The following is a 12,516-nucleotide window of genomic DNA, read 5'->3' as shown; positions in this document are numbered from 1 at the left end:
AGCGATACTTCTGCAAAAGACATAAGTAACTCATAACAAACAACACCGAAAGTCGCAAACATCTTGCATTTATGTTATCACATCAAAACATTTTACGTTCCCTCCACGACACTTACAAGTAAAAGCAGGAACTGTCAACAAGCACAAACGTATTTTTTCACGAGCGTGCTAAGCAAACCATATAGCAATTATACGATAATACGCAATAAGGCCGGTCAGAGAACAGTTAACTCGACAACGACCAATAAAGAGTTAATGGCGGACTGCCGACACTCGGACCGCTGACGTTGTCTGCTTTATTACTTACTTATGTTAAGGGGTGATATAAACAAATCTGTTTCGGGATAAACAGTAAGTTTACTCATTACCGACTAAATATGAGAAGGCCCTCTTCCGGAATTAGAAATGGTTTCTTCTCATGCTGGCCAAAACATGGTATGGTGTGATCAATAGTCACGATATCTTTTGAATGACCGAAGTATCAAAATGAAATAAATATTTGTCAAAAACAAACTCCAGCTGCACTGTCGTAGAAATAAACAATTCTAAGAATTTGTTCCTCGTTAGAAATACCTAGTATCGCCATTTTTTTAATCCCTAAGGCGAGCTTATAAAATTGGGAGCGAATTCAATCTCAGTTTGTAAGTGAAATATTTTTACAGCACGAGACTCATTTTACACGATGATGTTTGACAAGCTTCTTAGAAACTTTTGCTTTTCTCTGCTACAATCGAGGTCGCAATGTCAGGCGACCCTTCACCCCCACAAAAATTGTATACACGTGTGTCCCAATATTGAGAACTTTTAATATATGAACCCTACTCAATCTGGCGGGACGTCAAAATTTTAATAGCAATAATATGAACACTTGAACAGCTCATAAACTGAAAGGATATTGGCAGACTTTACGATACGGAGCTTTGTAATTTCTTTTGTCAAAGGAAGTGCTTGGAGCAAGATAATTTCTTCGAATTAAGTCACCTCCTTCAATGTAAGCGGTCTCAGCGCTCATTACGCAGTTACCCTTAAAGGGTGGCTAAATACGAACGAGGAAATTAAAATTCCCGGCGGTATTTTTAGATTCTGATATTACTTTTAGTAGCACGAGGATGAGTGCTTTATGTTTAATTTTCCTTACAGGTATCTGAAATTTTAATTAATAAAAGCGGCTTAACCGAATAATACCCTCAATTACCTAGACACTGTATGAACTCACTCTTAACATTTGTTTTTCGAGATAAGCTGGAAATATTATTTAAGAAGAATGGAATGAAAAATACCGCTATCAATATTTTTTTTGAAAAATATTATCCATTCATGTAAAATATTGATTTCAACAAACTTTTCTCTTATAATTAAGTAGTTACAAGAAGTTTATTTCTTTTAGTTTATTGCATAATAAAGACATAAGTAACCCACTACAAGTCGGTTATAATAACAACAAAGTATATTACTAAAGCAATAAATTTCCATCCTAGTCCGTAGGCTTAGTAAACCATTTGAAGGCATTAAATCAGTTGGCAGCTAACTCTAATAACGTCTGCGGCATAAGCTCAGCGTTTTGCATACATTTATGCAGATTGTGTTACCTATTGTAACTGGATGCCTTGTTTAACCAATTAGAGAAGAGATTTATGAGAGCAAGTTGTTACAGCGAGATACACGTATATAATATGTAAATGTAGATCGTACGATTGTGAAGATTCCTTTTATGATAAACAGACTGATGTACCTTGTCGTAAGTCTTGATTTATATTCATACAATATACATACAAAATCATTTATGTAATTCTTGCAAAATGTAGGTAAAATGTATAAATATTAAATGGGGAAATAAATATACGATCATTATATTTTAATTTATACGTTTTTTAAAGTAATGCTATAGCCCGAAAGCTAGTTTGGTGGTCAGGCAAGACAGGAACATGTGCATGATACATGAAAAAAGTGACTGTTATGAAAAAGAAAACAATGCAAGGATATGTATAATCTTTTTTGTTTTACTAGATTAGGTTTCGCCGATATTCAAGACCGTGATTTATCAAGAATTTCGTCTTTACTAAACAGAGCTTACAAAGTCGGTTAAACAATATTTTCTTTGAGTTTTTGAGGATTCGTATCAATTACGTGTTTTGAAGGGTAAAGTGTGTATACCTGTTGCGTCCCCCGACGCCCCGCGGTGGCTGTAATGTTCAGTATTACAGTTTCAGAGTCAGTTGAGATGCGAGTCGTTGAGCGTCGGTCGTGTCCACTTATGATCGGACCGCCAGAGCTTTCGCGATCTTAGTTCGTTGTATGTGTTGTATGTTTTGACGTGCTGATTGTACTTAGGAGGTGTATTTTAAATTGAAGCTTAGGATTGATTAGTTGCTAAGGAGAAGAATTATTTAGTTTTAAACTCAGAAATAAACTTGTGTGAATAATAAACAGTCTTTTAGTTTTTGTCCTCGAATTTCTTGGCTTCAAAAACACTTGTGTCTCAAGTTCACTTAGGTTTTGTTCTTAAGCTACGTTGGACTAAAAATAACTTTAGATTTAACTTTGTGAAAACATAAATTAGTATTCACTTTTAAAATAAGCCATAATACCGAACACAAAATAACCAAAATAGATGCGTTAAAAATTAAAATACAATGTTATAAACCATCAGTGTCAATCATGTTGTTCCAAATATCATGTCTGTTGATCTTTGTACCGGTGTTATCAAGTTCTGCGACGACCCGAGTAGTGTACAAAGTGGGGGTGCTGATGGCCTCCCGACTGGACTCCCCCTTCGACCTGGAGCGATGTGGCCCTGCAGTCGACCTGGCGCTGGACAAGGTCAACGAGAAGTTCCTCGCACATCATAATATTGAACTGCAGAAGGTGCAGGGAAGGTAAATATGTAGCTTGATTTATACTTTAATTGAAATGTGTATCTAAAGGGACTTTATACAAATGATATATGAGGTCAATCAGACTCAAAACGTTTGTTATAATGATATGATAGAGTGGCTTGGGAACTATGAAGTATTGTGCTGCACGTAGAGATAATTAGGGATTGGAACGATAAAGCACAAATTAATTAAATCAACGTCAGCACATCCATGCTCATCACAGTTTAACATTTGTCAGTTTCAGCCGCAAATGCATATAACTCAGTAAATGATATAATTTCTTAATTCGATTTATAAACAGAACTATATCCATAGTATCCAAATCAATCCATATACCTATATGAAAAATAAGTGACAAGTCGTTAATAAAAAGGAGAGATTTTCACAAAACTTCTAGGTCTTTTATTTCTACTTTATAATGGCTTCACCCAAGAAAAGTATTCGAACAAATTTTAGACTTAATTTTGCTCATTACGGAAAGTTCTTGAAAGTTGATCAGAGTTTGCGAGCGTCGTTTTTTGTATTTTATTGTGAAACAAGTTAATGTAATGGACGGAAGCTTCTTATTTACGGTCCGTTTCACAATTGCTAAGTTCAAGAAACTCTATAGGATAGGTACGATGAGAAATTGTAATGTTTTACTGCTTTTCTCTTTGTACGAAACAACTTGATAATAATTTAGACTGTTATTGAGATAAATGTATAAAATTTTGCTCTCAATTCAATGACGATGTTTCAGATAAGATTTGTAAGAAAAATTGTAAGTCTAAGATGTTATTTTAATAATGCATTGTTGTTATTTTAATAAATGTTTTTTCTATATTTTGTACAAATAACTTAAAAGTTATGATATTTTAGGCTTTTCCAGTTTTGATAAAATTGACTGCCAAGAAACGACTATTCGGATTCATTTAACGTGACATGGTGAAATATCAAAAGTAACAGTTGTTTCAGTAATACAACCACCTTTTAAACTTAACATCGCAAGCTTTAAAACAAATTGTACCTTTTGGTAATAAAGAATATTCAACTATGAAGAGTTCCATTACTTTAGGTGCCATAAAAGAGTAATGTAAATTAAAGTGATGTATAAACTTCAATGCGAACATTTTCTCTGAAGTTTAGCCTGTGAGTATAGAATAGCGGAGGCAGAGCGTGGCGTTTTTGCAAGCTATTAGGTACTTACATACTTGTAGCGTTTTCAAACTACCGCATAAACATAAGTTATACAATCGAACTGGCCTCAATATGAGTCATGAGTCAAAAATTTATTAGAATTTCATTTTCCAATCAACTTACTTACTTTGGCTTCTTTTACTACTTCTACTACTTTGGACTTAAGCTTTTTAATTTAAGACTCGTTTAAGTTATTGTGTGACGTAGTTACTTGCACATTTTATTGCTTATACTGATTGATTCTACATACAATACCATTTCATAGCCACGCCGGTAGAGGTAGCGGCATTGTTAATGAGAACCGAGTGCATTACTGCATTTCAAAAGAGTTAATGAAGTTTGCTTTGCAGTTACAATGGTGTTAATTTATTTTACCCCCTTGAGCGAGCCCTCAAGTACGTTCAGTCTTCATATAATTATTGCTAGCATTTCTATATGATTGTGATGTTATAAGTTACGTAAATATTAAGCCTCGTTCCCAGGTGGGCAGGCAAATAGATATAATATTAAATGTGCTGCTAAGGTATTCATGCAAAGTTTATAGTTTACAGTCGACAAATTTGTAATTCTATGGAATCAAAAGTAAACAAATAAGTACATTACATCGAAACAAGAATAATTCTTGTATAAAAGGTAAAGTTTTTATGCCAAATGTTGTTCAAAATACAAAAGTAAACAACCAAATTTACTTACGCTTCCAGTATTCTTATACAATATTCAGAGACCTTGAACATCTCGCTGGCTGCGGCCTCTCTCGTCTCTCCCTACCTTCACTGATACTTTCCCTCCGGATGTCAAGTCGTAAAGCGTCTGGTGGGACGGCATCCACTCACATTCCTCTCATGCACTGCCTTTATCGCCTCTATTACCTCCCTGGATGTTTCAATAAACCCCTCCATGTTCAGAATAAATTTTCATAGAATTCAAACCGATATGCTTTTGATTGGGCCGGATGCTTTTTATGGAGTTGGAGGCTATTGAAGGCATAAAATGGATTTACTACTGCGACTTTCTTGTATATAAAGATGGAGTCTTTTGAAATAACATGATTTGAATTGTCGAATATCTAAATACCTACGTATATGATTATATGTATGTATAGAATCACACCGTTGCCCTATAGGGATAAGCATAAACTAAAGAATAATAAAATAAAAATATAGCAGGGATCTACCTTGTAAATGAGATGTTATATTACTTTATGTTTAAAATCTTACTCAAAAATGAATATGTATAATATTCTTAATATTTTATGGAAAATCACTTTCACTCTTTTTAAACCTTCTAGATTAAATCTGTCAAAATTCCTTTGTTTCGTTATCCAATTAATTTGTAAATGTAAAAAAAAATCTAACCATACCGTTTCATTGTTCACACAAAGCCTGTTCGCAAAATTTCAGGCACACGAAGGCTTTACAGTACTAATACTTTAATTTGCCGGCAATCTACTTATGTACCTGAAGTACTGAAAATATACGCACATTTTAGTGAGATACCGTTGAAATACTGGCAGGAAAAGGTCAGTGACCTCTTTCATCTGTCAAAGGAACAGAGAGATGAACTTTTAGTTTTCAAGGATTTGTTTTATGTTGATTAAGGATTTAAGAAGAATGTAGAACTACTTATTTGTTTTGTTCAGAACTTTACCCTGTAAGTTTTAATTTAGTTAGTTTTGTCTTTCATCTTTTGATTATGAATGTTGAAAGGGCTTTAATGTTAGTATCTTTTGAGTGAGTTATGTTTATTTGTGTTTTTCTTTCAAAGCTTAACAATTTTATAAATGAGTGGAAGTGCGAATGACGTACCGGTGGATTACGCAAGTATTGTTAATTTTTGTTTCATTTAAAGGAATTATTTTTAACTTCACAGTAATTTAAATGCATTATATTATTATGGGACGCCATGTTATGATATTTTACGAATTGAGCATACGAAAAATTATCTAATATATAAAATTCTCGCGTCACAGTTTTCGTTGCCATACTCCTCCGAAACGGCTTAACCGATTCTTATGAAATTTTGTGAGCATATTGACTAGGTCTGAAGCAAAGCAACGTTTGCCGGGTCAGCTAGTATTTTTATAAGAATCTGACTCTCCGCATAGCGTTTTACTTAAAACTTCAAGTGGGTTTCAATAATACTATGGTTACTAATGGTTTACTAATTTATTATTTATTTCCCAGCTATCCGTCATGTTCCGGCGCCATAGCTCCGGGGCTAGCAGCTGACATGCACTTCAAGGATGACGTCATCGCCTTCATCGGCCCAGCCTGTGCCTTCGCTCTTGAGCCAGTTGCCAGGCTGGCTGCTTACTGGAACACTCCTATCATCACTGGCATGGGAGATCAGGTAAGAGTATTATTAAACGACGTTAATTCTGGAGTTGTTTGTTCCTTAAAAAGTTGTTTTAAGTGTGGTAGCACTTATACTTTGAGTTTATTTATTGTTTTACGGTAGGAGTATTTTTTAACAGATTGTAATGAAAATTTATGATAAAATGTTACAACATTGCTTCCTCAAATAGCGTCAAAAATTTATTTATTCCATATTGCGCATTGTTAGATTACAAAGTGAAAGAAAAGTAAGTCGGTATATATGCACCAATAATGGTATTATATCATTATTATCGTGTAAATGCTGTGTTTGTTGATAGGTAATTGATTAGGCACCATCTGGAGTATTGTTTACACACAACATACAGAACACAGATTGTTTTCATAAACTTGTACTATACGCGTTCAAAGTTTCTTTCTATTTACGTAACTTGTATTTATAGCGCATGTCAGCTGTGTCGCATCTAATCGTAGCTTTAATCATGGATCCCCAGGGAGATTTAGTCCTGTACAGCTTACAAACAACCTAGGAGATACCACAACTCTATATTTAGAAGTAGTGCGCAGTTCGGATATAAAAATAGATGTTATTTACTGAAACCGCCTCTAGAATTATAGCGGCAACGTAATGCAAAATTCTAGTTTGTTTAGTTGTTCCGCTTCCTTTAGTTAAATCTAGTAAAAGATAAAGTATACACGCGTTTTGATATATTGTGATCCCTTTTTCCCGATGAATAATATCACATTTGCTAGCTAAGGTTAGACCTAAATTTTCTGTACCTATGCCAAATTCCACTGCATCGAGTTTAATGCTGCAAAGTGGCTTGTAAAAATTGATAGATGGATGTGACATTCGGTACGTTTTACCTTACCTTAGGTAGTTTCTTATTCAAACTATACTAGCAACTCAAAACTTACTGTCATGTTACGCATTAGCGACTAAATTTCGACGAGAAAAGCGAAGACTACTCACTTTTCTTTCAAAACCATAGAGCAGTGAAGCCGCGAGCGTTAGTAAAATACAATATCAATCAAAGCCGCGGGCGGTGGCTAGTAGGAAATACAGTCTCGTAAGTTTTTACGCAATCGTCCAAGATAACAACAGTGAATGGAAATTACTCTTACGTATTCTTCTGGTTATTAAATAAGTCCCTCTTTGTGCTTGACGTTTATAACCTTTGTATATCAAAGCAATGAGCGATATTAACTTACTTTATTGAGATGGTTCGTGGAATAGATAATATTAATTAGTGTACGTTATTCAAATCGCAATTAATGTTACGCATAGGTTTATTATGAAATATCTTAATAATCGTATTTGCTTATTATTGTTAGAAAATATATTGTTTTTTCTTTTGGCTATACAGGCCAATTCGGGGCGTATTAGTGCCACTCTGATTAGGAGAAGAAATGGTCACAAAGATCATCATTGTTATCATAGTGTCAATTATTTTCAATTCACTGTCTGTTACTACGAGACTAAGCGAAAAAATCTCCCCGCATAGTTGGAAGAGAGGATAAGCTGATGATGATGATGTTTGTTACTACACCATGTTCGAATATATTAAGTTATTACGTGTGAACAGTAAAACAATTTGTACAATCGTAAATTATTTCAAGATATGTGAGTTGTCGTGCGTGTCATCAATCTCGCTGTTTCGTTTGTAGACTTTCACGTCACGCTCCCGTGTGAAGACAAGATGCTTTAATTAACATAAAATACATCAGGTTTAAGTTCTAAATACGTAATATCCTGTACAAGTAACAGCATTATTTTCGGAGTCAAGTGATTTCTATTTCGGCGTTAATATAATAGTAATAAATAAATATAACCCATTACTGTCCCACTGCTTGGCAAGGGTCTCTTCCAGTATTGAGGGTTAGGCCTTGAGTCGTTAGTTGTAGTTTTCTGTTTATGGATATTAATCAAAGGTACTGAAAATCACTTTTAATAAATCCACCTAAAAGCATAAATAATATGCAGCAGTTTTAATAAATAAGACTACAACTTGAATTGTCATTTGTCTATTTGTGAGCTAGGACTTGTACTGATAGGTTATCACGAGTAAATTAAGCTTTTTTAACTAGCTAAGTACTCTAAGTAGTTATTTATTAATGAGCTGTCAGCTTAATAAGAACCCTTGAAAAAAGCACAGCCACTTACTTTACTATACTTTAATATTTTTGGACAACTCACACGCGGTCTTGTGATTCCAAACTAAGCAGAGCTTGTACCATGATAATCAGACAACTGATAAACATACTTATATACTCCTAAATACATATTTAAATAGGTAAATTGACATCCGGGCTCAAATATCAAATACTTGTGATCATCACACAAATATTTGTCCCAAGAGGGATTCGAACCCGCCACACGCGGCGCTACGGTTATTGCGGCGAGGTGACCACTTAAACCACTGCGCCAAACGTGCAGTTAATAAATATAAAAAAGGAAAATTTAAAGTGGTTTGTTTTTATTAAATTATATCCCTCGTCTATTACAATATGCATAGTCCCTACTGTTTAAAATTTTGATTAAAACAATTAATTAAGTTGTAGTAAAAAAACAAATATAAAATTCATATTTTTGAAAGTTTATTATTATAAAGTTCGTGTTTTGAATGAAAACGTTCAGAAATAGCCCTGGCTGAGTCTTGCTCGCCTTTGCGCGTCTCTCAAAGCTCTGGTTTACAAGTGCCCTTATATTCGTCATTAGAGATCCAAAAAGAATGATGTTCAAAGGAGACTAACTCAGAAGCTGTAAGTATAAAAGTCTTTGTGGCTAATCAAGGTAATTGTCTATGGAAATATTCCCTTAAATATTTTCCTAGAAGGTTTTTACCGGGTTCTTTTTTGTTTCACTCAATATTATTATCCGTCGCAGCGCAATAATTAGTTCACAAAATCTTATGTATAAAATTTCCATGTCACAATGTTATTTACTGTACTCCTCCGAAACGGCTTGACTGATTCTCATGAAATTTTGTGAGCATATTCAGTAGATCTGAGAATGGGCCGACATCTATTTTTCATACCCCTAAGTGGCACTATTTTTAAAAAAAATAATATGCACGAACAACGTTTACCCCTTCAACTAGTAATTATATAAATTACGTTTCTCATAAGTCAAGGGTATAGGCGAAAAGCTGTAGGTGCGTACATAACTGTATGTATAAAACATTCAACAGTTTTTAGTTAAGTTTCGAAAAGATAAGCAGTTACAGTTTCTCTTTACCGTTTAAGTGCTTAGCAACAGTCTACCTAGAACCTATATTACATTATACAGTAGGATTAATGGTATTTGAAGTGAGGTAGCCTCCCATTAGACTCATAAACTGTGTATGATAACGAGGTTGTGAATTACATTTACACTGTTCCCTCATATTTTTATTACTCTACCGGGTACAACAAACTGCCGGTCAAAATACATTTTTTATTTTGTTTTTTTCTGCCATGATTTGCTGTTTTCCTCGAATAATTGCACGTTTGGCACAGTGCTGCAGTGGTTAGCGTGGTCAGCTTGCCGAAATAACCGAAACGCCGCGTTCAAATTCTTGTGATACATAAAAAATTTGTATGATGAGCAAGAACATCTGTTCTGAGCCTGGTTGTAAATGTATCTATATAAGTATTTATTTAGAAGTATATAAGTATGTTTATCAGTTATTTGGTTATCATAGTACAAGATCAGCTTAGTTTGAAATCAAATGACCGTGTGTGAGTTGTCCAATGATATTTATTTATTGAATTTCAAGATAAATACCACTTTATATTTTGATTAGTGGATAGATTCCTCCGGTCATGTTTAACAGCTAGTTAAGAAAGAAAATGCATTGTTTTTATTATTTTCATCGTATTTTATAGCCGAGTGGTATAAGTTGACACCTCCCTCGCAAGTGGTCGCAGGTTCGAACCCGAGGCAACACACCAATGACTTTTCGAAGTTATGTGTGTATTAGAAATAATTATCACATGCTCCAACGGTGAAGGAAAACATCGTGAGGAAACCTTGCATGCCTAAAATTTGTTTCATACATTTATTGAGGGCATGCAAAGTTCCCAACCCGCACTTGGCCAGCGTGGTGAACTCAAGGCCTAACCCCTCCCTTATTACGGGAGGAGACCCTTGCCCAGCAGTGGGACAATAATGGGTTAAATTTATTTTTTTATTTTATTATTAGTTTGGATGTGTCGCCGCAATTGCTTCAGCCGTTTTTTATTCGTGCACGTAGCAACATATTTAGTATACCTTAAAGCACTGTATAAATATGAAAAACTGGTGCGTGGGACGACATATACATATTTTTTCTCTAATGAAACAAATAACACAAATTCACTGTATAAAATTGCGGAGGTGGGAAATACAGATATGTTTAATATCAGACATTTAGAATAGATTTTAAAACAAAATTGGACCCAAAATAGTATAATATTTGCTTTAACGAAATTTGTGTATAATTTATAGTCTCACATTGCTACGCTCGTAGCACATGCTACGCAGTCACGTAGCGGCGTAGGCGTAGTTGAGTTGACATAGTTTATTAGTAATATTATTTATGGTAGCCTATATAAACCATTTATATGGACGTAATATATTTACTAGATTAAAATAAAATAAGTGAAACAGTAATTAAGAAGAATTATTTATTTGTATAAGTTGTTTAATATTACATTAACAAACTGTTATTATTTTTATAAAAATAAAAAAGCTGCATAATTTTCTTCTTTAAAACAATATTGAAAAATGCTGCTTTATCATTCAATTTTAATAAGAGAATACTTAGAGGCAACCTTTTTCGTATGCTATATTTATTTTTTACACTGGCCAGTCGTTTTTCAAATATTGAAGAATGCCATTAAGTATTTATTTTTAGATAGTGTTTTGTTTTTAGATTATAATTTTTCTTTTGTTGTTTTAAGTATCATTATAAAGTTAAGAGTAAATTTTCTAAAACTATTATAATGTTCTGATTTAATTTAATAATGTCGTAACTTTATATTATTATATCAATCACTTTTGTTACGTCATATTTACGAAACTTTCAAGATCACGAAACTAAAATTCAAGTGAGAAATAATTTATTTTATAATGGTAAGTAATTTTAAAATAACACAAATATATTTTGACGAAGTAATAAGTAATACTTAGGTGATTAATTATTAATTTTAATATAAAGTAATGAATTAATTTTCTTAAACGATCCAGACTATTGTTAAGCATTTGATTATTAAACTGAGTAATAATTAAAACATTAATTCACATTTTTAGACATCGAAATTAATATAGAATGATGTTGAATTGTTATTTGCATTTTTAATTTAGCTTACGCGAAATGTCAGACAAATTTTTAAGGTAAATGAATAGATTGAATACTTCAGCATATCAATTAAAATTTTTCGAAAATCTTACTATATTTTTATAGTTCATTGGTTGTAAATTTATTTATGAATAACATCATTATTTCATCAATTGTTTTGTTAAAGAGAGATATTAATTCACGAGCTTCTGCCAACTACTATGACGGCAAAGGGAGAAATATTTTTTTTTAAATCGATTGAGTACTTTTTGAGCCGATTCGTTCCAAACTTACGTTTATACAATTCTTTCTTCTATATATTATTACTAGCGGACTGGCCCGACTTCGTTCGGGTTGAGATTCTATTCTTGTAGGAAATTTGTTCCATCGATTCCATACAAACCTTGTCCCGAAAGTTGCATATATATTAATTTAAAAGAATTATCCAATTAGTTCAGTTGTTCTAAAATTATGCGTGTGAAATGAATCATCGAAACGTATGTAACGTTTCGATGATTCATTTTTATTTATATAGATTACTTAAAATTTACTACTACCTACTGGTACCTATAGATAATAATTGAAAGCATTGTGCGTTTTATAAAATACGCAATTTTCAACCGTTTTATAAAACATTTCATATAAATGGGTTTCAAAGAACGCGATAAAGTATAAGACTGAGATTAACTTCTAGAACAGGGGTGGCAAACCCTTTGTCATTCACGTGCCATTTCTTTTAAATAAAATGTTCAATCTGACTAGGTTAAAACTTCAAGGATACTCTGACTGTAATACATTTGAATTTTCTTATTTTTTAGACTTTAAATATTG

The 12,516-nt window shown here is 33.2% G+C and overlaps 1 protein-coding gene across 1 annotated transcript in view; it reads left to right on the top strand.

Annotated features, from left to right (window-relative positions):
• The first annotated feature begins 2,658 nt into the window (after positions 1–2,658).
• LOC142980200 (atrial natriuretic peptide receptor 1) overlaps positions 2,659–12,516 on the top strand; it is a 53,093-nt gene continuing 43,235 nt past the window's right edge. Inside the window, 2 exon segments of the mRNA XM_076125535.1 lie at positions 2,659–2,876; positions 6,236–6,401. Coding sequence (XP_075981650.1) covers positions 2,659–2,876; positions 6,236–6,401 — 384 coding nt within the window.

Source organism: Anticarsia gemmatalis, chromosome 17 (assembly GCF_050436995.1).
Source record: "Anticarsia gemmatalis isolate Benzon Research Colony breed Stoneville strain chromosome 17, ilAntGemm2 primary, whole genome shotgun sequence".
Lineage (NCBI taxonomy): Eukaryota > Metazoa > Arthropoda > Insecta > Lepidoptera > Erebidae > Anticarsia > Anticarsia gemmatalis.
Note: the sequence above shows the minus strand (reverse complement) of the source record. Positions and strands in the feature narration are given on the sequence as shown.